Source organism: Ovis aries, chromosome 22 (assembly GCF_016772045.2).
Source record: "Ovis aries strain OAR_USU_Benz2616 breed Rambouillet chromosome 22, ARS-UI_Ramb_v3.0, whole genome shotgun sequence".
In the NCBI taxonomy this organism is placed as follows: Eukaryota; Metazoa; Chordata; class Mammalia; order Artiodactyla; family Bovidae; genus Ovis; species Ovis aries.
This window is the reverse complement of record NC_056075.1, coordinates 43,878,805-43,906,691: the sequence shown is the minus strand read 5'-3', so window position 1 is coordinate 43,906,691 and position 27,887 is coordinate 43,878,805. Positions and strand designations below refer to the sequence as shown.

The following is a 27,887-nucleotide window of genomic DNA, read 5'->3' as shown; positions in this document are numbered from 1 at the left end:
TCAAAAAAAAAAACAACAACAAAACCAAAAGTATGGAGATGAGTTTTCATGCCTTTGAAAAAGACTATATGAAGTCAACTAAGAACGGCCAGAATGAGTAAACTGAGGCAAGACCTTGCCGAGTGTTGAGACAAACATTAAAACAATGGTATACCATGATTAAATAAGTTTTTATTGTCACATTTAACTGCTTTGTCAGATATACATTGTAGGTTTCAGTATGACATAAAAAATAAAAATATTTTCCTGAATGTCAAAATCTGAACAGAGATGGTGATGGCACTTAAAAAAAATAAATTCACACTGGTGCTAAAGCTGCTTAGAAGATAGCTGATAAACACTGGAACACATTTGCAGATAAAGCGGTCTGCAACATTTCAAATCAAATGGCAGTGGTATAAGGCCAACAAAACTGGACAGCAGGAAGATACAGACCCCGTTGAGTAGCTATCTGAAGGATGGCAGTTTGAACGTTTAATTTCCATTCAGACTAAACTTCTTTCCTACAAAATGAAACTACTTTTTCAGAACCTGGATTTTAAGCTTCCTTAACAACTTCCTTAGTCTTACAGGTTGTAACGAGTCCAAAGAAAGGCAGTTATAATCCACGGCATTAGCTTTGTGAGCTGACCCTGCCGTAAATGGGGTAGGGGTGGGGGTCTTGTCATTTCCAAACCAGGAGCCTGTCATGCTCATGAACGTCTGTAGTGGTTTCACACATTCTGGGCAAAACTAGAAAACAAGCAGTAATTAAATAAAAATGTTAAGTGCATCCCCAAGGAAAGTCTCTACATATTCCACAGCTATATGCTGAACGGTTAACTTAAAAAAAAGTATGGTTATTTTGATTGGAAATGAATCTCTATTCAATAACCAAGCTTCCCAAACAGTTTATTAAATGTCTTTCTTCCACAAATAAAACTAACACTAGGATTTGTCAGAAGATCTACACGAATTATCTCCCTTACGTACGAACTTGGCTAAATCCGCTGTGTCTGGAGTCTGTTCCTCATAAAACTCAGGTCTGGAACATAACTCCTTTCTGTTATACTGCTGTGTGTCCTTCATTTAAGACTCCAGAACAGAGACCATAAATGTGGCTAGTGCAACATAGCAGTCACTGGAATTCCCCGAAAGAAAAATAAGTAATTTATTTTATGACGTACTTATTTGGATGATTACTTACTGGTAATTAGTATTTCTACATTTTTTTTTTTAAAAGGCAACCATTTTAAGTGACAATACATATCAGGCTAGTAGAAAAAAGTGGAAACAAAGCCCTCTCTTTTGATCTCACAAAGTCATGCAGACAAAAGAAGGTACAACTGATTTGTTCCAATCTTGGAAATTATCAAAATTTCTTTTCTGGCAAAGATGAATTTGGCTCATCATAGAAAGAAGGTTCTTTGAAGGCTGCTGCTAAACTAGTTTCCCTTTGAAAAAGTAAATTTCAAGGCATGATAGTGCAAGAGGTAAGGTTTTGATTTATAGAACATTTATAGACTAATTGTGCTTAGTCTCTAATTTCCAAATTATTTTAAAGAACAGAAACTACGTTGATAAGTTTATCTTTGCCTAAATTTACCAGTACATCCATGAATCGCACCAGAATTCGGACAATTTGATTATCTTAATGACTCTGTTGTGAGCCCTGCACACTGCGTCCGCAGGTGAGGACCCCCTGCATGCGAGGCTCCTCCAAGGTCTGGGCCCAAAAACTCTTGTCTTGGGGAGTCCAGGGGCCTGAGAAAGCAGTTCTCCCTGCCAGAGGAAGTCCTCAAAAACTCTCTCAATGAGCGATTAAGAAAAACAGTGCTAACTGGAGAGTTTCTTGCGTTCAGTTAAATCTGGGAGGTCTGAGTGTTCCTGGAACCCCCATCAGGGTGTGTCATGGGTCGAGAATCCCTTGAACGTGAGTATTCGCTATTAGGGGGCTCTGTAGGGTCAATCAAATTTTCATAATCACTGTCGTCTGATTCCTCAGCACTGTCTCCAGCTGCTCTGTGGGAAGGAGGGGCGTCTGCTCCACTTCCAGGATATTTCAGTCCAGCACTGGTGGAGGCATAACTGGAGGAGCCCACAGCTTGAGGTCGAGGCATAAAGACGCTGCTTTCCACGCGAGAATGGCTCAGAGTACTTTCTTGATTATTTGGGTGAAGATCAGAATAAGGCGGAGGCGGGTCTGAGGCCTCTGCGTCTCCAAGAGTACTTCGACCTTCCGCTGTGAACCCTGGATAGGGCAGCCGAGGGCTGAAGGGGGGGTCCACATTCTCAGATGGCACCTGCCGGCTTACCATTGCCTGCTGCAGTCCTGGGTGGAGAGAGGAAGGAAACTGTAAGACGCCCGTATTGTCACAGCTTTGCATGTTGACCTGATTGTTCTGAAAACGGCAGCAAAGCACTGCAATTGATTATTAGTGTGAATTACTGTACATTTGCACAGTATTTCATCATTTTCAAAAGCCTCAGAACAGCTCTCTCAAGTACTACCGTCATCATTAATATTACCGTCTGTTATGCAGGCAAAGGACCAGAGGTCAGAAAGATCAGGTGACTTCACCAAGAGGACAGCAAGAAGTGGGGGCTCTGATACCCAAACACAGGTCTCTCAACTCCAGATCCAGTGCCACGACCCTCACCTGCTGCTCATTGTGCTCGGAGACCATGGGGACAGAGGATAAAATTGATAGTTGTCCCCACCCTTGGCGGTCATCTGAATGTGAGTTTTTCCTTAATAGACCTCACATCAAAAAACAAAAAAAAAAACTTCTCGACAACTACTTGTCACAATATTCTTAAACATCTCTTTCTCCTTTAAAGTTCAAAGCCCTGGGACTTCCCTGGTGGTCTAGAGGCCAAGATGCTGCGCTCCCAACGCTGGGGGCCGGAGTCCAATCCCTGGTCCGGGAACTAGATCCCACATGCTGCAACTGCGAGTCTGCATGTCACACTGAAGACTGCAGCTCCTGCATGCCACAACAAAGACACAGCCCAACCAAAGAAACAAATGTGGAGAAAAAAAAGTTCAGAAAACAATACAACATTGTAAAAATATTTTTTTAACTAAATTAAAAAAATAGGGACTTCAAAGTCCTGTGTTAGGTACTAGGCCATAACTTTACTGCATTTTTATGGTGGTAAAACTGAAACAGCCACACATCCAAGAGTCCATGGCATTTAAATTGTTTTTAAGTACCTTTAAAAATATTACAAAAATGATTTTTACAAAGTTTAGAAAAGAAAAAAAATGAAAATCACCCACAATTCTATCACCCAGATAAAACTGTTAAAATTTTGATGAAAGCATAAGATTTGGGTTAAAAGACACACACCTTAGGTGTCAGGCACCCCAACTCCTCCAAATTCCAGCTCTATCATCCAGCTTTGTGTGTGTCTTTGTGTGTCCATGTATTTTATCTTATTTATTTCGCTACACTGGGTAGCAGGCAGGCCCTTAGTTCCCCAACCAGGGATGGAATCTGTGCCCCCTGCAAGGGGAAGAGCCAAAGTCTTAACCACTAGTTAAATCTAGTGCATTTCATAAAAAAGAATGAAATAATGCCATTTCCAGCAACATGGATGGATCTACAGATTGTCATACCAAGTGAAGTCAGACAGAGATAAATACCACTGATATTACTTACACATGGAATAAAACAAACAAACAAACAAACAAAACGGTACAAATGACCTTACTCACAAAACAGAAACAGGCTCACAGTCATAGAAAACAAATATGGTTACCAAAGGGTTGGTTGGGAGGATAAATCAGGAGTCTGAAATTACACTACTGTACGTAAGACCAATAAACCACAAGTCCTACTGGATGGCACAGTGAGCTATATTCAACATCTTGTAATAACCTATAATGGAAAAGAATCTGAAAAATAATATATATATACACACACACATCTGAATTACTATGCTGTACTGAAACTAACATGACATTGTAAATCAATTGTATTTCAATAAAAATACTATTTTTAAAAATCTGGTGGTACTACAGCACATATGTCTGTTACCATGCTGGAGTTAATAGATTCTTGGGCCTAATTCTCATTTAACCAGCTGGTTCCTTAGCGTAATGGTATCTGGCCACCCACTGCTATCAAAAACTAGACATTTAAAGTCTTTGCCGAGACCCTGCCCCATGCATCAAATATGATGTTAACAGAATTTTAGGGAGCTCTTTTATGAGGCTCCAGTGAACACAGGACACAGCTCCTATGTCCTAGGCATGCCAGGGTTAACTTGGTAAGAAACATCACATCTACTGTACACAGATCATATCACTTCTTGGGAATTACTCTAACTTGCTTCGGCCTTTCTACCTTTGGTCTTTTTTCTTCCAGTATCAGAGACTTGAGAAGGACACCACAAAAAACAGTACTGCACTTCTGGAAAAGCCTAAGACAAGGGAATGCCCTGTCCAAAGCAGTGTAACTTGGGGCCTGATGAGTGTAGAAGAATGGATGTAATTTATCATATAATTTGAAGTTTAAAACCAGATATTTCCCTGATACTCAGGGGTAAAATGAATAGGAAGCTCACGTCTTTCTTGTTCCTTTTCATTCTTCCTCTGAGTGATCTGTCTTCTTAATTTGTTCACTTCTGCCTGACAAGATTCAACAACTCGCTCACTCTTTTCCACGTCTGCACACACTGCCTGAGGGAAAAATGACAACAAGAACAATTAGTTTCAAATCCAAGCATGAGGCATTTCATAAAGACAGCATCGATTATGACCCTAGGAAAAATCTGTATACTTTATTACGTTAAAAAGCAGACATTTCCCTGAGGTATAGAACAAAATCATGAAGGCCCAAGAGACCAGTATTGCTGTTATTCACTGAACTGCTTTCTTAGTTATGTTAAGACGATTATGCTACTTAGCTTATACATTCTTGAATAGGAATCTTTCCCTTGCTTATTCATCTTTATTTATATGAAAAGGGAAGTTTTGGTATCAGTCTAGCATAGGGTTTCCCAGGTGGTGTTACTGGTAAAGGACCTGTCTGCCAATGCAGAAGACCTAAGAGACTCGGGTTCAATCTCTGGTTGGAAAGATCCCCTGGAAGAGGGCACGGCAACCCACTGCAGCATTCCTGCCTGGAGAATCCTATGGACAGAGGAGCCTGGTGGGCTCTAGTCCACAGGGTTACAGAGTCGGATACGACTGAAGCGACTTGGCACAGCACAGTCTAGCATAGGAGGATGAACAAAAGAAAGGACTGACATGCCTTGAACTTTTATTTATAGCCAACAATTAAGCCTCAGATCACACACAGATTTATTTAGTAAAAATCACCACTAGGAAAAGTTGAAAAACGACTTTGAAACTTATTTTCTTTTTCAACTTTCCCTAGTCAATGTTCTTTAACCATTCACATCAGGGCATGGACGCGATTCGGTGTTTGCAGGGCGGGCCTTAACCAACAGGCAATGAAGTGTCTACTACATGTTACTTTGAAGTCTGTGAGACGGCACCGACAGTCTGCAAAAAAACATGGTCATGAATTCAGGACAAAAAGTTGCTTTTCACTGCACGTTCCTTCCATAGCAGAAATACCAGAAATCACCGGAAAGTGGGCCAGTCACCAGTGAGTGAGGCTGGATTAAGTTCCCTGTGCTGCTCTGGGGACCGTGACCCTGATATGGAGCCTCACACTGGGATCTGCCCACTGCCTGCCTTCCCCTTTGCCCCAGGCTGAACGCAGACTGCTCTCCTCTTTCTCAGTAGCTGCCTGTGCTCTTTCATTCCCTGGGCCCTTCCTCCAGGCCTGGGACAGCCTCTTTAGCCCGACCCCTCTTCTTCCTGTCCTCCAAGGCACTTTTGTTCTTAGGGTTTCAGAGCGAATTACCCCTAAGAACACTCTGGGGCTGATGACAAGAACGTGGGAAAGTACTGCTAGCACCTAGCTCAGGATCTGGCTTGCAGGAGATGTTTCCATAGCTATTTGTTGCATGAATGCCTAGGAATGAACAGGCCCCACTGCACCCTCCCACTCAGTGGAGGCGGCTGTGGGCAGAGGAGTGAACTCAAATCAGGAGGCCAAGCTGTCCTGAGTTAACACGGGTGCCTCCGGGTGCGGTCTCTACTTAGAGGCCAAGTGACACGACAGCTGCGTTCTTAGCGATCCTTCCTTAAACTGGGAATACATTTCTCTAGGGAAAACGCTGTCATTAGGAGGTCACAAGTATTTAAAAGAGTGATATTAAAACTGTACTTCAGAGTCTCCATGGCAGGCACATAGTGAGTGAGACAGGCTTTCGTAGACTGGCATGAGTAACTACTCCACACATCTGATATCATTTGGGGACTGATTTTTGGACCACAATTCATTCGTTGGTTGGGAGATTATTAAAAATTAAAGTAGAATTTACAAAGCACTTGGGCAATATAAATACTGAAAACTAGTAAGTGAATCAGTTACCTGCACTTTTTCCTGAAGCGCATTATAAACCTGATAAATCGCCCTGATGTCTTTCATTACTCCGTCCTTGTCAAAAAAGTCAGTACTAGAAGACAGACAGAAACAAGATTCACAAAGTGATTAGAACTACAGTGAACTGGAAGGCACTTTCCCGTCATTTCTACCTTAATCTATTAATTACTTAAATGCTGCAACCCCAGGGTAACAATGTTTCAGCAACAATGCCCATGTTCCTAGAGTTACAGAAGAGAAAGAAGAGAGAACCCCTGTTGCCAAGACCACTGAAAAATAGTAGTTATTTTTTCCCTCACCCTATACATTTTTCAGAGACCACAGTTAGCTTTCAGAACCTCAGATATACACATAATCTACTCACATTTTTGCATCAGTTGCAAAAAAAGAAAAAAAAATTGTGGCAAGTGATTAAAAAAATATTGATAAAAGTAAATTTTCTTTTCAATAAGCGTTCTGATTTTGATATACAGTAGTGGTAGTCTTGAGAAAGAGAATTGCCTTATTGGATTTTTCAGTGTTAATCATATCAAATGACATCACATTTCTCCAGAAGCACAGTTAGCAAAAGAAAGGAAAAACATTCATTTTACCTTTCAACTTACCCATGTTCTTTAATAACTTTGGCATAACTCTGAGAAGTATTTGGCACTGAAGACACTTTATACTCTTGCTGGCTAGTATTGCCTAGATTGGGAATAGCAAGGGATATCCTTTGATTATACCTGTGGGGGATTGAGAGAGAGACAGAGATCATGTTGAAAGCACTCCTCTACTTAAAGAATGGGTCTTGCCAACAGGAGCTCGAAGTCTCTGCATTGGGAACTAACAGAAGGTCTCACAGAGAACCCGCTTCCACAGACAACCCAGGGTTATGTTAATTAGAAAATTTTTCACTTCCCTTAAAGTAGAATTCAATTGTAAACTCCTGAAGGCAGAGGTTAGGTCTTCTGCATTTCCACAGCAACTGACAAGAGTGCTGAGGTGGTTTTCGGTGCTCAAAAACCTACTGATTAACTGATGAAATCTTAGGAGTGGCTATTTAACAACTAATAATTGTTTTTCACCAATGTTGATTTAATTTATTCTACTATAAATGAACTTCTGTATGAACCCTTTCTGTTGTTTACCGACATACCATGATCATATGATCTTTCTTTTTGCTTTAGCAAGTTCCTAATGCAAAACCCGCATTAGCCAGTAGGTGGATCAATTCTACAATTTTGTCCTTGAAATCTATGTTTCAAAATTATAATCAGACTTACAGCACAACAGAACTGTATTTGTATATAATGGATTACGCAGAAGCAAATGATGATTTCCAGCTGTTTATTTTTGTAAGAACTGATGCATAATGAATGTCTTGCTAATGCTACTTGACTCAAAAACTATTTTAATTTATATAATTAACTGACAGGAAAATACCTTCTCTATCACAAAGAAAACCAGCTACAGGACAGTTATAAACACTCATCTTCTTTAAAGATGCTATAAAATGCTTATTTTCAAAGCCACAAATCTCAAGTACTTGTATCAACATCTTTCCTATTTATGTGTGGCTGGTGGGAATGCTTGCTTTACCTTCGATTTGGTCTAAAGAGAACATATTCTAAAGCATGAGTGGAATTGTTGGCGGTGGAGATGAAGCTGAAGAGGAGGAAGACGAGGTCGGGCACCCCGAGGATGCGGGTGAGCTGCTTGTGGATCACCTGCTCTCTGTACGACATCTGCTGCTGTGTGTTTCGCCGGAATCGGTACCACCCGATCACTTTCTGCAACAGACACGGAAGAAAGAAGTGTAAAAGCTGCACGAAATCCCACAAATTTCATTCTGAATGCACCCCCACACACACTCATACCAAATTTACGTGCAGTAGCGCGACACTGAAAGCCACGCAACTGCCCCACCAACAGGCGAGTGGATAAATAAAAACGTGGTTGTGTGCACACGCTGGACTTCTACTCAGTGACACAAAGGAAGAAACACCGGCATACACAACACACATGAATCCCAAGTGATTCGCTGAGTGAGAGGAGCCAGAACAATAACAACAAAAATTATCATCATCATAATAGCAAAGGCTACAGGATTCTTTTTTTTGGGGGGGGGCGGGTGGAGCACACCGCACAGCTTGTAGGATCTTAGTCCCCCAACCAGGACCGAACCTGGGCCACAGCGGTAAAAGCACCAAGTCCTAATCACTGGACTGCCAGGGAATTCTCAATCTACGATTCGATGGCATGTAAAATTCTAGGAAACGAAAATGACATAAAGCAGATGAGTGGATGACTGAGGCAGAGGTGAGAAGGAGGGATCAGAAAAGACCATGAGGAGACTTTGGCATGGACAGATATGTTCAGTATCTTATTCTGATGGTGGTTTCATGCATGTATACACATATCAAAACTTATCAAAGTATATGCTTTAAATATATGCTGTTTACTACATGTTAATTATACTTTAATACAACAATTTTAAAAGGTTAGCTTTGTCAGTGCTGACTATACCAGAACTTAAATTGGTATGTGATTTAAACTGACAGGCTCTTTGGAAGAACATTTTCACAATGTGATCTGCTGGATGTATGGAAGATGGAAGGCCTAAGAGACACCTGGGAGCTTGCTGGGCCCAATCCAAACCTGCAGAGCTTCTAAGGGTACAGTCAGAAATCTGAATTTAAGATAAATTCTCAAGTTTTTTCTTATGTATAACTGAAGTTTGAAAACCTCTGTTGTGGAGACACTTTAATTCTTTATAGGAGGAACAATCTTCCATAGCTTCTTTCTTTAAAACAAACTCTTTGAGTGAAAATCCTGTTTTAAGAAATGAAAGTAATTTAAAGTTGTTACTGTCATATTAAAATTAATGGTAAATTTAGATTATGTTTTGGAAACTTTCACAAAGGAAGGAAGTCAATCAACCTTTACTGTTACAATTATTTTCACTAATTATTACAGCAACCCTGAGAGGTGAGTAATGTTTTCTGCACAGAGTTCATATCACATGCAAGGAGCTACAGGGAGCAAAGCAACACTGCCTGCTCTTAAGAAGTACTGCTGAAAATAAAGCAGAATTCTAATTATATTGAAGCAATTAATTCTGGTATACTTTAAATATAAAGAAAACCCAAACACTTCTGTCAATATAAATCTTAGAGTGAAAAGTAGTTTTCCTTTAAAAAAATAAAAACAAAAAGTAAAAAAAAATTATCAACCAGCTAGAGCTACCAGTATCAAAGAACATGGCGTATTTTACTCTGAGTCTTGGCACTCTGAATTTAACTTGGGATTAGCTCCTCTGCAGGACTGGGTTACGAGCAGCGGTGAGCACACGGCCGTTCTCATGAAATACCTGCTGATTGAAAAATCAAGCAAGTAGTGACTGGATGGATACTAACACTTTTCATTTACACTGACTCACTTGTTTGATTCCATTTGTACTTTCTGAGAAGCAGGAAGCCTTGTAAATTTATTGTGGATATCAATTTATTCATTTGATATTTGCTAAAAAGATAACCCTCTTCATTCTGATCAATGAGAGATAAGATGCCAAAATAATTCATACTGGTGACAGGTACAATTGTACCTTTTAGAGCTAATAAGCTGGTGGCAAGGCTATCGAGAACCGAGGTTACTGATGCAGAAGAGCATATTTTTGACAGCTATTTTTGGGCCATGATGAAAAACTATGAATGTCTTTCCCTAAAACCTTCTCTCTGCTGAAGCTTCAGACAATATTTCACAAAGACTCTCCTCTCTACTCTCCATGCTAGACATTCACTTACATTTTCTGGAGCCAAAGCAATTATCCCCAATACTGAGCACATTTGTCATCTTTAACTTGTGTTCTTTTTGGCCTTATGATAATATTAAGATGGCAGTTATGTTTATCATTATCTGTTTCAGAGCAGATGCTTTCAGGAAGGCAGAAATCCTCCTCTCACTTGCTTTTTTTGGCCTGAGCCCAAAACCTGAGGGTGGTCAAAACTTTGTAAACATAATATGGCTTCTGCCAGGGCAGTAATTGAGCAGGCAACCAGGTTGCACCTACAGGGGAATTTCTCATATGAGAAAACATTAGCCTCTATCTTAAATCCAACTTTTTTTTTTTTTTTAATTTAGCAATGTTGTGGAGTTCCTATATTTGAGAGCCACATGTTTTTAGTAAACATTTTTCTATATATTAATGGGTACTGTGACAAAAATCTTTATTAGGTTGTGTATTCTAATGGATTATTTTAGGACTCAAGAAACTTTAAAAATTACTACATACTTATTTTATGAGTTCAAATCATTGAACTTTCCTTTGTAGGATTTTTCTTTTTTTTTTTTTTTTCAGTGGGGGAGCTCCCCTGCTCCACTTCCAGGATTTTAGTTCCTGCACCAGGGACTGAACTCCGGCAGCCCTCAGGGCCCTTGGCAGTGAGAGCACAGAGTCCCAACCACTGGACCACCAAGGAACTCTCAGTTCAGTTTAGTCGCTCAGTCATGTCCAACTCTTTGCAACCCCATGGACTGCAGCACGCCAGGGTTCCCTGTCTATCACCAACTCCCGGAGCTGGCTTAAACTCATGCCCATCGAGTTGGTGATGCTATAAAAATATCACCTCCTCTGTCATCCCCTTCTCCTGTCTCCAATCTTTCCTAGCATTAGGGTCTTTTCCAATAAGTGAGTTTTTCGCATCAGGTGGCCAAAGCACTGGAGCTTTATTTAGCTTCAGCATCAGTCCTTCCAAAGAATATTCAGGACTGATTTCCTTTAGGATTGACTGGTTGGATCTCCTTGCAGTCCAGGGGATTCTCAAGAGTCTTCTCTAACACCACAGTTCAAAAGCACCAATTCTTTGGTGCTCAGCTTGCTTTATGGTCCAGCTCTCACATCCATATACGACTAGGGGAAAAACCACAGCTTTGACTAGATGGACCTTTGTTGCCAAAGTGATGTCTCTGCTTTTAATATGCTGTCAAGGTTCTTCCAAGGAGCAAGCATCTTTTAATTTCATGACTGCAGTCACCATCTGCAGTGATTTTGGAGCTCAAGAAAATATAGTCTGTCACTGTTTCCCCATCTATTTGCCATAAAGGGATAGGACCAGATGCCATGATCTTAGTTTTCTGAATGTTGAGTTTTAGGCCAGCTTTTTTTTACTATACTTTCACTTTCATCACGAGGCTCTTTAGTTTCTCTTCACTTTCTGCCATAAGGGTGGTGTTATCTGCATACGTGAGGTTATTGAGATTTCTCCCGGCAGTCTTGATTCCAGCTTGTGCTTCATCCAGGCCAGCATTTCACATGACGTACTCTGCATATAAGTTAAATAAGCAGGGTGACAATATGCAGCCTTGACATACTCCTTTCCCAATTTGGAACCAGTCTGTTGTTCCATGTCAAGTTCTAACTGCTGCTTCTTGATCTTCATACAGATTTCTCAGGAAGCAAGTAAGGTGGTCTGTTTTTCCCGTCTCGGAGAATTTTTACAGTTTGTTGTGATCCACACAGTCAAAGGCTTTGGTGTAGTCAATAAAGGGGAAGTAGATGTTTTTCTGGAATTCTCTTGCTTTTTCGATGATCCAAAGGATGTTGGCAATTTGATCTCTCGTTCCTCTGCCTTTTCTAAATCCAGCTTGAACATCTGGAAGTTCTTGGCTTACGTACTGTTGAAGCCTAGCTTGGAGAATCTTGAGTATTACTTTGCTAGCATATGAGATGAGTGCAATTGTGCGGTGGTTTGAACATTCTGTGGCATTGCCCTTCTTTGGGATTGGAATGAAAACTGATCTTTTCCAGTCTTGTGGCCATTGCTGAGTTTTCCATATTTGCTGGCATACTCAGTGCAGCACTTTCACAGCATCATCTTTTAGGATTTGAAATAGCTCAACTGGAATTCCATCACCTCCACTAGCTTTGTTTGTAGTGATGCTTCCTAAGGCCCACTTGACTTCAGACTCCAGGATGTCTGGTCTAGATGAGTGATCACACCATTGTGGTTATCTGGGTCATGAAGATCTTTTTTTGTATAGTTCTGTGTATTCTTGCTACTTTCTTAGTATCTTTTGCTTCTGTTAGGTCCATACTGTTTCTGTCCATACTTTATTGTGTCTATCTTTGTATGAATTGTTCCCTTGGTATCTCTAATTTTCTTGAAGAGATTTCTAGTTTTTCCCATTCTGTTGTTTTCCTCTATCTTTTTGGAAGGCTTTCTTATTTCTCCTTGCTATTCTTTTGAACTCTGCATTCAAATAGGTGTATCTTTTCTTTTCTCCTTTACCTTTAGCTTCCCTTCTTTTCTCAGCTATTTGTAAGACCTTCTCAGACAACCATTTTGCCTTTTTGCATTTCTTTTTCTTGGGGATGGTCTTGATCTCTGCCTCCTGTACAATGTCACGAACCTCTGTCCATAGTTCTTCAGGCACTCTATCAGATCTAATCCCTTGAATCTATTTGTCACTTCCACTGTATAGTCGTAAGGGATTTGATTTAGGTCATACCTGAATGGTGTAGTGGTTTTCCCTACTTTCTTCAATTTAAGTCTGAATTTGGCAATAAGGAGTTCATGATCTGAGCCACAGTCCGTTCCTGGTCTTGTTTTTGCTGACTGTATAGAGCTTCTCCATCTTTGGGTGCAAAGAATATAATCAATCTGATTTCGGTGTTGACTGTCTGGTGATGTCCATGTGTAGAGTCATTTCTTGTGTTGTTGGAAGAGGGTGTTTGCTATGACCAGTGTGTTCTCTTGGTAAAACTCTATTAGCCTTTGCCCTGCTTCATTCTGTACTCCAAGGCCAAGCTTGCCTGTTACTCTAGGTATCTCTTGACTTCCTACTTTTGGATCCCAGTCCCCTATAATGAAAAGGATATCTTTTTTTGGTGTTAGTTCTAGAAGGTCTTATAGGCCATCATAGAACTGCTCAACTTCAGCTTCTTTGGCATAGACTTGGATTACTGTGATATAGAATGGTTTGCCTTGGAAATGAACAGAGATCATTCTGTCATTTTTGAGACTACATCCAAGTATTGCATTTTGGACTCTTGTTGACTATGATGGCTACTTCATTTCTTCTAAAGGATTCTTGCCCACAATAGTAGATATAATGGTTATCTGAGTTAAATTCACCCATTCCAGTCCATTTTAGTTCACTGATTTCTTAAATGTTGATGTTTGCCATCTCCTGACCACTTCCAATTTGCCTTGATTTATGGACATAACATTTCAGGTTCCTATGCAATATTGTTCTTTAGAGCTTCGAAGTTTACTTTGATCACCAGTCACATCCACAACTGGGCATTGTTTTTGCTTTGGCTCTGTCTCTTCACTCTTTGGAGTTAGTTCTCCACTGATCTCCAGTGGCATATTGGGCACCTACCGAGCTGGGGAGTTCATCTTTCAGTGTCCTATCTCTTTACCTTTTTATACTTTTCATGGGGTTCTCAAGGCAAGAATACTGAAGTGGTTTGCCTTTCCCTTCTCCAGTGGACCACATTTTGTCAGAACTCTCTGTCAAGGAACCCCCAGGGCTTTTCAATTAAACATTAGTTTTGAAACCTGCCTAGCAGAGAATCAATTTTTGAAACGTTTCCATTAGCACTTTCTTGAAGAGTTTATGTTAATTAAAAATAATTTTTTATATCATATACTGTTTAAAGTACATATGTATTTTTAAGCCAAACATTTTAAATTTAACTTTGTAGGTACTATTATAACCCCTTTGAGGTGAAGATGTAACTTTGTTCCATTTCTGGGGAAAAATCCCCATACTAGAGTCAACTATATAGCTTTTCAGTCTAAATATTAAGTATCATCTTTTGTTTGGGGGCTAGAAATTTGGATTCTTGAAAAAAAACCTCAAAGAGTTTATATTATGTATAAGGTGTCATAGGAAATACAATGAACATAAAATACAGTCCCTGCCTTTAACAAATTGCATGGGAAATAAAACCTAATTTCCAAGTAAATTGAAGAAACAAATTCCTGTCTTTTAATTGCAAAAGAAAATATAATCGTTAGTTTTAGCACAAAGCTTTAGAAAATCAAAACTGAAGATCAGGTTTTGAGAATCTGGGCCCCAGGAAAAGCAAAGATAACTCCAGTTAACAATCTATATTGGTCTTCTGTGTCTCAAAAGACCAAATCTGATTTTATTATTTTTTAAAATACGATCTGACTATATTTTAATACATAATTGAAATACAAAATATCATAGTAAATTAGCAAATCCAATTTAAACTCTCCAAATTAATTAGAAAAGTGTCTCTATTTACTACTGAAAATGCTACATGGTAGAGTTCATTTCTTTTTTCCAATTAATTTCAATATAAAATAGAATGTAAAAAACCTTATTATATAAAGTTTCCCCTCCTCAGCAACATCTCTGCTCCCTTTACTCAGAGTAACCACTTCTAGAGGTGGCTGGCTTTCTTCTGGATCTCTTTATACACTCAGACTCTTGTTTTCATAAAAAGCAGGCTCAAATTATTTCACTTAACTTCAAGAACTTTCTAAGTCATTCATGAGAACCTCCCTTATCTTTTTAACGGCTGCTTCATATCCCATGGGCTTCCCCAGTGGTGCAGTAGTAAGGAATCCACCTGCCAATGCAGGAGACACAAGAGGCATGGGTTCAATCCCTGGATCAGGAAGATGCCCTGGAGGAGGAAACGGCAACCCACTCCAATATTCTTGCCTGGCAAATTCCATGGAGAGAAGAACCTGGCAGGCTATAGTCCAGGGGGTGGTCAAGAGTCGGACGTTACTGAGCATGCACAAACTGTCATATTCCATAGTATGGAGGCACCAACATAATTTACTTAATCATTCCTCACTGGTGGACATTTAGATTGCTTTCAAAATTCTCATTATTAAGCAAGGATGCAAGAAACATCTTTGTATGCTGCATTAAAAGGCCAGACTGCTGGGTTTAAATCTTGGCACCAAAATTTGGGCTTATAACCTTAACCAAGATATTTATCCTTAGTTGTCTCAACTGTAAAATGGGGGTGATGATAACAGCCTTATGGGGTGGGTGCAAGGATTAAATGTGTCAGTACCTGGAAAGCACTTAGTATATGGTCTGGCACAGAGCCAAAGGGTTCAATAACACAAGTTTTCACACCTTTGTGCCTGTTTGTCTGTTTTCTTGGGCCAGATTCCTCGAGATCAAACTCTATATTTAAAATTCTGTTATTGCAAAACTCTCTCCCTAAATGTCTATATCAACTTACATTCCCACCAGCTACAGCTTCCCCACTTCCCACAACATTGCCAACACTGGATATTAGCAATCCTTTTATACTTTTGCCAACTGGATGGAAAACAATAAAAACAACAACAGTATTGTGTGTTCCAATTTGCATTTCCTGATGAGAATGAACATTTTTTCCATTTACTTCTTGACCGTTGGTAGATTTCTTTTTTCTTTTGTAATTTCCTGTTCATATGCTTTCTTTCTTTTTTCCACTTCAAATATTTTTCCTCTATTGAAAAAAAAATGTCCTGGTAATTTAATATATAGAGACTGTTCTAGATAAGTGCTTCAGTAAGAATCTTCATGAAATAAATTTTAGTTTTAGAGAGTATATAGAGCTTCATTTTTTAGAATGTGAAAATAAATGGAATGAAGAGGTAAGGTGGTGGCTGGAGAATGAAGATGCTCCAGATGCCAGAATGTGCGCTTCAGGAAAATCACTGAGAATGGGGGAGTGGGACTGGGACCCCTGGGCTGTGCTCATCCACTTCCCCAAACCCGGGCAGGTGACCGTGTTAAGACTCTCTGCCGACACCATGCCCTTCCTGAGCCTGTCATCACCCACAAAACACTGTCCTTCCCCCAGACCTTCCCCACACTTTCTATGTTTCCTTTCACCTTACCTGCTTCTCTTTCCGCCTGTGCACCAGACAGTGGTTCTGAGAGGGCCCTACACTGGAAAGGCTGCCCACCTACTCTAGCTGCTTCTAAGGCCCTTCTTCGAACACCTGAGATGTCCCACACTGATTATTTTACGCACAGGTAATCTTTTAAAGGCTTTTTTATAATACATGCTTCTAAAAGAATGGCATTTTGTTTTCTCTTTAACAAGCTTTCACTTTCATTGCTACTTTTCCTCCTCACGTGATGTTTTAGTGACTCATCTATTTTTTAGGAATCAATATACCAAGGTAAAAAAGTAAACCCCACACATGGTACAACAGAGTAAATTATGAATGAGACCATCACCCAGACTGCAGCAATAAAACCTTGGCTCATTTTCAATTCTATTCAGACTTGTTTACCATATATATACACAAGCAGAGCATCATATGCATATGTTTACAGAAACAATAAATATATGACCTTTGGGGAAGACATTTATGTTCAATGTGAACAGAACTTGAAAGAGCAACACATCAAAAGATGTTTGACTGTAATCTACATTTTTTAGAGGTATTTTCCCTCATTATAAAATTAATGCATGTGTAGTAAATGTTGGCAAAATTATTTTTTAAATTACCAAATAGGAAAATTAGAACCACCCAAAAGCAACTACTGTCAACTTTCTGGATTATAGTTCATGTTCTTTTTTCTCCTTCTGACTTTTACATAATGGAATCATACTCTAAATATCTAAATTTTGTTTTACGTACTGTAAACATTGTATCATATCTACAGTTTACCTTTAAAATCTACTTAACAGAATTCTTACGTATTAATAACAAATCTCACTGTTTCATTTTACATTCCTTTCTGGTTTTAAGTCTGGGTGGTAAAGACTGATTTCCAAATCAGACTGGGTGACAAACAGAACATACCTTTCTCCGATCTTTAAGAATCCTGTCCAAGCTCTCTTCATTAACTTTGCTTGCATAGTCATAAAAACTGTTTAAGAGGAAAAATATTTTATTAAAATTATACAGTATTTTGACAAAAATATGCTTAGCAACTTGTGTTTATGTGTCACCTAATCCTAAAAGTTGGCAATAAAGCTACAACTGCTTATCTGCAATAAGTATATAATGGCACAGTGGCAAAGAACCCGCCTGTCTACGCAGAAGGTGCAAGAGACGCAGGTTCGATCCCTTGGTCAGGAAGATCCCCTGCAAGAGGAAATAGCAACTCACTCCAGTATTCTTGCCTGGAGAATTCCATGGACAGAGAAGCCTGGCAGGCTACAGTCCATGGAGTTGCAAAGAGTTGGACACGACTGAATGACTGAGCACACACACAATAAGTATATAAAGAAAAAACAACCTAAATGTTTTGCTGATATGAGGTATCTTTTGCATCAAAGATTACTCAAGAGACTGCTACATTCAAAAGGTATTACTTCCATAAGTGGAAATGCTGATACCAAGTAATTACAAAATGTGTGGTTTCAAATGACCATGACATCTTTTCTTTGTCTCTAAGTGTCAATTATCTATGGGGGAAAAAAGAACAGAGAAGCGCATATTCTGAGAAATGAAGAAGGGAAGTGAATATTTGCTGAATCCTTAATAAGACACTCAGCTGCATGCTTCCTCATGTTAATTCATTTCATTTCTGTCTCACTGCTGGGAGGTAAGTACTAGTTCAGCCCAACAAGTCAACACTTTTTTCCCTCCGTTTTTGTAAATAAAGATACTGAGGTTAGGTGACTTGCCCCAAATTATAGAACTGGTGGATGGAAGAGCTGGAATTTGGATGTAGGTCTGGCCAGCTTCAAACTGAAGGCACTCACCTTTAAAAGAGACCCATCTGACCAGGACCCCGTGAAGGGCATTTCGGGCATAATGATGTGTGACCTTTTCTATCACTGGTCCTGGTTTCGGGAATGCCACACCCCTCCTCCCACCACAAGCCCAGGCCTCACAGGCAGGAAGGAGTTCAAGTTACAGCAAAAACACTGAACTGCAGGTCAGGAGATACCGGCTCCAGCTCTGCGCTGCTCCCTCTGTATGATCGTGGGCAAGTCACTTGAACCTTACTGGCCTCCACTTCTTCTTCTTCTTTTTTTTTGCAAAATAAACAGTTTGGAGCAGACATATGGTTTCCATGGTTTCTTTTTGTCCTAAGAATGATGAGTCTATGGCTTCAGTTATGAGTCTATGGGTCCATGTTTTGGGTATTACTTTACTAACAGTGGTTTAAGGAGCTTCTCAGAAAGACAAGGCAGGGCACACCTAGCAAAGTCTTAGACAGTCAGGGCCAAACAGCAGGACCCTTTCCGATCCAGACCGCGGCTGTGAGGGGACCAGGGCCTGAATCACTCATTGACTGCTGAATCATCAGCAATTGATCTCACTGCTCTGAGATTCTTTTCAGATGAACTGCTGATTCCTTGTTTGCTTCCTGCTCTTCTTCAGTTACATCTAAGTCTAACAGTGAGGTTCTCAGCTATTGTGGGGCTTTGTTCACAGGTAACAATCCTCTGAAATAAGGGGTAAGTGTGTGTGGGACGGGTGGGGATAAGATGCGTGGTGAACACAGTGGAAGTCTCCAGGGGTTCCTGGGTGCAGGGCTGCTGGGGGTTTAGGTCAACTGAGGACGGGAGTGGAGTCAGGGTGAAAGCTGACGTGAACACACGGCAGGAACAACCAGGCACAAGGGGCTGGCAGCATCAAGGCAGGAAGTGCTGGCCCAGAACGCTGAATTGAACTGGAATGGGCAGTAGTGCAAAGAAAGGACTGGCCTGGCTTTTCACAAAGTAGAAGAACAGGGCCTCTGGGAGGTTTAAGAAACACAAGAGTGAAGGTCATCATATCTGTCAACAGGTGGGAGGGTTGGGGGCTCCAGAAGGAGGCAGAGGCCTGGCCTGCAGTTTGGGGAGTAGAAGGCCGGTGGAGGCGGTGTGCTGCTCACTTTCTGCCTCACCTTTGCCTCCATGGGCGTCTCTGTCACTGTCTCCCTTTGAATGTCTCTCCTCCTGTTTCTTTCTTTCTGTCCTTCAGCTGGTCATAACATGCAACTGGTATATATTAACTTAAACCCAAAAAAGTAAGCTTTATGTTCCCTTTCCTTACATTTTAAAGTTGTACATGGAACACTTTTATGCCTCTTACAATATGCTTTTATCTCTATGTGACCCTTGATGAACTGCTTTCTGTACGGTTGTCGAGCCCATGCTAGGAAGGCTGGCAGGAAGGCTTCCATTTCAAACCACGGAGGCCAAGGTTTATATGCCCGCCATTCTCCTTTCCCTAGCTTAACACAATGCCACACATGCATCTGGCACCCAGTAAATCAGTGGACTTGGGCCCCTCAGTTACACTTGAAAACACTAAGCCATAGTCGTATACAAGTTTGAGTTCATTAGTTTTCAATCAATCAATCTTTTAGTAAGGACGAAAAGCTACAGAGAAGGATGTGGCTTACCTAAAAAGTTTTGAACACGGCTGATGGTTATGGATTTCTGTAATCAGAAAGAGGAAATAGATCTCAGTTAATCATGTAAGATACAGACAACTATAAGGTAGCTCAGGATTAAAAAAAAAACTTTAAACCAAAATCTCAAACAATAAAGAGTTTTCCTCTCCCAAAGAGTGTGTACACTGGTGAAGGCAGTGTCTCCTTAACACTTAAACTCAGGGACACCCTCTCAGGACAAAGTAAAATGGCAAATGACAGTTCTGGGTCCATCTGTTGGAGTGCGATAAGCACACACCTGAAAGCTTTTATTCAGATCACACAGGTATTGTGTGCTCTTGGTCAATCTTACATTTTTCCAAGAGGAAAAAGGAACCACTGACTGGAAGCATTTAATCGAGGTGGATAAAAGCTGTGAGGATAGCTTGAGGAAAGGAGGGCCTTAACCATTCTGCCATCAGTTAACTCACTAACAATGCAGGACAACTGGGCCAGGTGTTTTGAAGGGGAAGAGTGAAAACTCTGGAAGTTTATTAGCCCTTTCAAAGCTTTTCAGCACAAGGGAAACAGCCATTTATAAGGCAGAGGCAAACAACTTCTGAAAAGATTGCTGTGATTACTGTAGCGAACCATTTCTTCAAGTGCATCAGGGGGCGTGGGGTCTAAGTTGACATACAAGACCATGGGACTAATTAACCACTCAGTTCTATTAACAACATTCTCCTGGCCAGCGACTCATCACCTGCTGCTTATAAAGCCACAGCCACAGAGTTCCAGGCTGCAATTTTAACTCAATCAGAATGAAACCACAAGCCTGAAGGACACTGGCCTGTGCCATTAGCTTTTGTACCAATGTGAGTGCTGCCAAAACTCACAGAAATACCAGTGCTTCCACGGGGAAGAAAAGATTATTTGCCAAGTGCAACTGTCGACACAGTGATGCAAACAGGAAAACCTCATCTAGAAATCCTCTCTTTTTATCACCAAAATGATACAGTATACCATCAGAAGTTATTTCAGAGCTACTGTCAATAAAGTAATTACACTGCAGAACATCTGTAGTAAAAATGTTAACTAGAGTTGAAGGGAAGGGAAAAAAAAGTCCTCATCTTCTACTTTAAAGGAAAGAATATTTTGTTTAAGAAAATCCCTAGAGTAAATTCTGAACTCTGAAGACACACTCCTGTCATCAATCCAGCCCAACAGACTTCCTTCATGATTTACAACCTGGGTGAGAAGGATCGTGAAGATATGCTCTAGACACTACACTGTTTTTCTACAGGGTCAAAGCTTTCTCCTACAAGATTCTGCAATGCCTAACTAAGCACTCCGTGGAGAAAACAGGGTGATGCTTTCAAACACGATTACGCTGCAGACTGGCATGACGCTGGCACCCGTGACAGCTGCGAGGCAGACTTCTGGAAGCAGGGGAGCCAGGGCAGTCTGGCCTGGGATTCCAGAGTTCTGGAAGCCTCCAGAGCTCATCCGCCTGGTGGCTGCTGCTGCTGCTGCTGCTAAGTTGCCTCAGTCGTGTCCGACTCTGTGCGACCCCATAGATGGCAGCTCACCAGGCTCCCCGGTCCCTGGGATTCTCCAGGCAAGAACACTGGAGTGGGCTGCTATTTCCTTCTCCAATGCGGGAGAGTGAAAAGTGAAAGTGAAGTTGCTCAGTCCTGTCTGACTCTTAGCGACCTCATGGACTGCAGCCCACCAGGTTCCTCCGTCCATGGGATTTTCCAGGCAAGAGTACTGGAGTGGGGTGCCATTGCCTTCTGCGTCAAGTGTGTGAGCACTGCTTTAAAAATGAATGTGTTTAAGATGGGTGCTCCCTCACAGTGTGCCATTTCATATCAAGTCCTCCTTATTGTTCAGTGTCAGGGAAAGGTGTCCGTGCGTGGATTCAGGCATTTTCAACAAATATGAAATTGGGTCAATTTATTATTTTAAAACATGCTGGAGGTTAAACTATCCAGAAAATTTCTTTGTGCTAGTGGTATGGAATACTTCTCCTGGTGCGTTCGTTATCTAATGCTTGGCCCTTTAATCCAGGTTTTTAGGGTCCTGGTTTACATTTTCTAATATTGTTATGTATTTACTTTTAAATGAAAAATACCACCAAAAAAAAAAAAAAAAGAGAAGACTACAATGATAACATACATTTAATACTAGCAAATACTGTTTATGAGACCCATGATTGTTTCAACAATAAATTGAATGTAGCTAATAAATTAAACATTGTACAGCAAAAGAGGGTCGTCATCATGGCCCTGTATTACCTGGGGCTCTCTATCTGTTGGCACGTCTCTATATCTGCAATACCATGGGAACTGGTATTTATGAATCAAAGATAAGAGTACACGATGCTGGAGAATTTAAATTACTTTACTATTCTGTTTCCTCAAAGATAAACAGCCAGAGCACTCACGAGAAATGCTACTTTTGTGAGCACGCCAGGCTAGCGCTCTTTCTTGCATGGTGTGCCGTCAGGTCTTCCTGGCAAACCCTCACACACCACATTAGTTTTGAAAACCCAAGTGCAAACAATGAATAATTGCACAGATGGCCAATGAAACCGAATTCTCTATTTTAGGAGTTTTAAAGAGTTAAGCAAGACAAAACACAGAAATCAAACCTCCGTGAAAGAGCATCTACACCACACCATGTCAAATACCAAGTATTCATTTACCAAGTCAATATTGTGGGGAGTGGGTTTCATAGTTTTGGTTCTTTAGGAGACAGCTGTCTCTTGTCTTCCCCAACCCTCACCACCTCAGTCCTCACCCTGGCCCCAGCCCAGGTACTAATGGCAACAAGAACAGGACGAAATCAATGCTTTGGCCTCAGCATAACCTAACCTTCCAGCAGTATTTTAAACCACAAACCACTCACGTTCACACAGTCTGTATTCTAGATACCCAGAAACAGGCCAGGCTCTCTGCACGTTTTATGCACTCCCTGCCCCGGGATGCCCTGAACAAACCACTTACTGGCCCTAAGTTCACCTCCCTCACGGTGTCATTACTGATTTAACCCAAGAGCAGTGTTTTTTTTTTTTTTTCCAACTCATGAGACTGTCTTTGTTCCTTTCTGACAGCACTCAGCCTGCATGCTCTGGTATTTCTGTAAACTTGTCTTCCTCTTCTCACAGTACTGGGAGGCAGAGGGGCACTGGACATCCCTCTCACTGCCCAGCACACATCTACGGCACGTTTTTCAATGATGATTGGCTGCATAAATGCATAAAACAGCCCTTGCTCTGTTTTCAGTATCAGGATACGCTGTTTGGTGATGCGCACCAGGTGCAGTTGAAAATCAGTATGATCCTTATTTATCAAAAGGAGACCGAGCCAGAGAGCCGTGCACCTATAAAACACCTTCATTTTCCCCAGTAAGCGCCCCCAAATAGGCTGTTTGGCTTACTCCTCAGAAAGCTTTGCAGGTCTGACAAATATCTTCTGTAAACAAGTGTAAACATCTTTGCCGGATCCCTCTAGGGAGGACCAGCACAGCACATGCTTTCATTATAGTATGAGGCGATGCTGACCATGGGCACAGCCCAAAGCACACACTCGGGGTTCACCATGGCTGTGAAGAGACATGTGTGCAATTCTACACAGCCATTCACAGGTCAGACCACTTGGGTCAGGGACAGCTTCACAAAATACCTGAACTTACAGACTCGCACTGTGGGTTTACGCTGACTTACAAAGACATTTCATATCATTCCTAGTGAAAATAATTGGCATTGGGATCTGAGTGGCTTTCTATGTACTCTTTAAGTCTATTGTTAGGTTACAATCAGTCAAAGGCCAAAGAACAAAAGAGGGAGCATGTATACAAGAAGAGTATTTCTCAGGCCCGTGACAAGCTCACTTACCGATTACTTGCAGAAACTCTGTGCTGCTGATTTGGGAGTCACTGATGCTGAAGGTTTCCTCTTGCCTTACCTCTCCCAGCAAAAATCCTTCCTGAAAGCAATGGGGGAAGAGAGTTGCAGCTAAAAATAAAAATGATTTTTACTGGAATTAAGAGGAATTGAGAACATTACAGTTTTATAAAAATTTTAACAATAATCCAAATAAACTTGTCACGTAAACTACCATTCCACAAACCAACAGGTATACGACTAAAGTACTTTGTGACACAGCTATTAACTGAATCGTTTGAATAAAGGATTCCATGACAAGATGAAATATTATTTTAATCCCTTCCCCTAAAACCCTGTTTTTCTGAAGTGAAAATAAGTAGAGTGAATTTATCACCTAAATCCCACAAAGTGTAACAAGCAACATCAAAAAAGCTCAGGAAGCAGAAATATTCTAGACTGCTTTCTTGAAACAGCACGTAATTTATTTCATTGTTTTAAAAACTCTGCTAATCACAATAGGGTAAAGAAAGAAGTTAATACAATGCACAACTAACTGCTCCTGTATGGGCTGGCAGGAGAAATTAGGATTCCAGCAAATAAGTTTTTCACTAGGTCAAAGTTTTTCCTTAATAAATGCTGAGATAAATTGATTTCCTCCTTTGAGAACATACACTGTCATCAACGATTCTGGATTACTCAGCACATAACCTACTGCTTGAGCATTTGCTATAGAGTTCAGCACAAGCACCTCTGGAGCATGTTCACTCTAAATGTCAAATACCATCCCTGCAAGTGGTGAACTAACAGGCTATCCCAGACATCCCCTCCCTAGGCATCCAACACGGCTTACTCCTTCCCTCCATTTGGCTCTTCACTCAAACGGCATCTTATCAAAGAGGCCTTCCCTGGAGAGTGGAACAGAATCAAGTCTGCCACACGCTGCTCCCTTTACCCTGCATCCTTTCTCTTCTCATGGTTTTCTTGTGTTTCATATTTACACGTACTAACGAATGCTGCTCCGACTAAAATACGAGCTCCGGTCGAGCCAGGATTCTCTGTTCACCGTGTACTTCAGCACCTCGCTCAGTGCCAAGCACACGAGAGCTGCTCAGCAAAGAGTGGCAAACAATGTCCTTTCTATTGTAGGTTGACTCTTCGAATAAATTTCCTAGTTTAAAAAGTCCCAGTTGGAATCTGTGGGGGTGAGGATGGAGAGATAGAGGCTTTTCAGCATAGCTGAATACACACATAACTCAATACAAAATATTGACTTAGAGGAGTGGAATGTCATAAACATCCCAAATCAGGCTTCGCTGGTGGCTCAGTGGTAAAGAATCCGCCTGCCAATGCAGGAGATGTGGATTCAATCCCTGGTCTAGAAAGATCCCATGTACTGTGGAGCAAGTAAGCCTGTGCGCCATAACCACTGAGCCCGTGCTCCAGAGCCTGGGAGCTGCAACTCCTGAGACCATGGGTCGCAACTACTGAGGCCCAATCACCTAGAGCCCGTGCTCTGCAACGAGAGAAGCCGCTGCAATGAGAAGCCTGTGCACCTCGACTAGAGAGCAGCCCTCGCTCACCACAACTGCAGAAAAGCCTGTGCAGCAATGAAAACACAGTCCAAAAAAAAAATATATATATATATATATATATGTGTGTGTGTGTGTGTACCAGAGAATCCATGACTGCTAGTCTGGAAAGCATGGGCTAAAGAAGCTTGTTTTATCCTCTGAAAGTCTTTCATTATGAGTTCTTACTACAAAACACAAGCTGTGCCTTTGTAACAGATTAGAAAATTTTCTCTTCAATTAAAGTGGAAAATACAACTGAAGATTCCTACACAACTTTAGACTTTAATATCTACAGATTCCTAGTGTTCTATAGCCCAAGGTTGCCAAATTTAGCAAATAAAAATGCAGGATACCCAGTTAACTTTGAATTTCAGATAAATGATGGATAATTTTAATGTAAGAAATGGGATATATTTATACTAAAAAATTATTTACTGTTTATTTAAAATTCAGATTTAACTGGGTGCCCTGTATATTATCTGGCAGGCCTTAGTTTGAAAAAGTCGACAGTGACATCAAAACATTCTAAAGCCAAGCATAACACGGATGTTTATTTATCTATTGGTCTGGATTATCTGAACCACTGTTACTTTATAATAGTAGGCAAACTATAGTGTGTGGGCTAAATCCAGCCTAATGGCAGTTACTGGATGGCCTATAAGCTTAGAATAAGTTTCTACACTTTTAAATTGCTGAAATGAAAGAGAGAATGGGAGCAATATTTCATGATGTGTAAAAAATTATATAAAATTCAGCTTTATGTCCACAAGTAAAGCTTTATTGGAAGCAGTCATTCTAATTTATTTATTGTCTATGGCTCCTTTCTCCCTACCAACCACAGGGCTGAGTAGTTGCTACAGAGGCCACAAGGCTCAGGAAGCCTAAAATAATTACTGTCTGGCCCTTCACAGAAAAAGTTTGCTAACTCCGGCGCTACAGAATGATGAGTGGCTTTAAACTAATTTGCCAGGACAAAACAATATACTACAAAAACAAATTCTTGGTTCTTCAACTTTAAAATATGTCAAACTGAAATTACTTTAAAGTATTCTACATATGTAACTGTGGCAAGGTTAATATAAAAGGTATCCTTGTAGAGTATAAGATACACGTTGCAAACTATTGCCATTGGTAAAAATTTCTATGAAGTCTGGCACCATGCCTAGCATAGTGCAGATACTAAAGAGATATCTCTTGAATCAAGTTAGGAACAATCTAGGTAACATGGCCATCTCACTGTAGACTAAAAAAACCTAAAACTATCCACTTTTCAACAGGTTGCTTACAGTAATTTTGCTTTATACATAAACTGTGATATTACTAGGCACTCCAAGAACTAGAGAGGTTAAGAGACAGGACTGAAACCATATTTAACACTTCCATGGGATACTAGCAGGATCACAAACTACCTGTACAAGGAACTGCATTACATTATTAAAGAGCTGGCTGCAGTAGCAAGGGCCTTAGTGTCTAGAGATAGGAGCTGCCTCTGGAAAAACCCATGTTGTGTATATTTCTGTAGTTGATCTCTACCACTGAACTGAAGCAATGAACAGTACAACACTTAATCCCATCCAATTTACTAATAAAATCACCTCTCTACGAAATCAGTTTTACTGATGGAAGCTAGGATCGCAGACATCAAACCAAACCCAGTTCCCTCTTCTGCAGGGTTCTGCAGTTTTGCTTTGTAATGACAACACCCTCCCTCCCATTACATTTATTTAGTGAACTTAAATAATTCACTACTCAAATCATTTTAACACAATCTCTCAACTTGGTGGGCAAATATGTAAAGACAAAAATTATTTAATGTCATAAAAGAATTTCCATCCAGAAGCCAGGGACATTAAAAATGCACTTCCGATCACTCATACGTAAAGGCCTGTCACTTCCCTATTTTCACTGAGACTAGTTCCCGGGTCTTAGAACATTTGCCAGGGAACTAAACATGCAACAGCAAGGCCAAAGTAGACCCTACGCCGAACACTCCTGGTGACATCTGCATTTTTCATCGAGGCGAAGAAAACACACGCTCGCATCTAACAAGTTAAGACCAGTGACAGCCACGGTTACCCTCGTCGCTCCTCACAACAACCTGTCAGACCAGAGGGCGCGGCTGGGAGTTTCCGCTCCTAGACTAAAGCGGGGGGTCTCTCGGTTCCTTCCCGACCCCGGACACCCCTCATTAGCCTCGAAGCCTGACTCGGGGAAGGGCAGGCGCTGGGTTTCCAGGACTAAGCGACTCCTGCCACTGTCGGCGGCCGGCCGGGAAAGCCCTCCCCACCGGGAGACGGCTGTCCTGGGACGGCGATGCCAGTGGAAGGCACCAAGTGAGGGGACGCCCATCTCGGGGCGGGGGGCGAAGGAGACCCGGGCAGCAAGAGTTCGCCGGCGGCGGGAGCCTCCCGGGTCATCAGTTCCTTCGGCCAACATAGGGGGCGAGGGGCAAAGGATCCCGGCTTCTCCACAGGCGTCGGCCTGAGACCGAGGCCGGAAGCCCTAGCAGCCGCGGCGGGCTGCGGGGAGTGGTGGGGGGCCCAACACCTACGTGGTCCGCGTTGCTGTTGGCGCTGTGGAAACACACAGCGCTGAAGGTGTAGCCCGAAATGGAAGCCGCCATGATGGAAAGCTCCAACTCCCCCATCATGCCCCGCGGCGGGCACGGAGCCTTCCGGCCGGCCA

The 27,887-nt window shown here is 41.2% G+C and overlaps 1 protein-coding gene across 1 annotated transcript; it reads right to left on the bottom strand.

Moving 5' to 3' along the window:
• Positions 1-151: 151 nt before the first annotated feature.
• Positions 152-27,847, bottom strand: ABRAXAS2 (abraxas 2, BRISC complex subunit). Its single transcript, XM_004020255.4, has 9 exons — positions 27,754-27,847; positions 23,641-23,731; positions 19,773-19,809; positions 17,231-17,297; positions 8,028-8,218; positions 7,052-7,171; positions 6,435-6,519; positions 4,552-4,666; positions 152-2,311 (listed from the first exon to the last, which is right to left on the bottom strand). Exons 1-9 carry the CDS (start codon positions 27,823-27,825, stop codon positions 1,842-1,844), a joined length of 1,248 nt encoding a protein of 415 aa, XP_004020304.3. The 5' UTR covers positions 27,826-27,847; the 3' UTR covers positions 152-1,841.
• Between the last annotated feature and the right edge of the window lie 40 nt (positions 27,848-27,887).

Bases quoted from the DNA above. Each gene is read 5' to 3' on its own strand.
- ABRAXAS2 (XM_004020255.4), bottom strand. From the start codon at position 27,825: ATGGCGGCTTCCATTTCGGGCTACACCTTCAGCGCTGTGTGTTTCCAC. The intron at 17,298-19,772 runs GTAAGCCACATC...CCTCTTAAACAG, and splicing joins CCGTGTTCAAAACTTTTTAG to TTTTTATGACTATGCAAGCA. The intron at 7,172-8,027 runs GTAAAGCAAGCA...AATCCCCCACAG, and splicing joins CTCTTTAGACCAAATCGAAG to GTATAATCAAAGGATATCCC.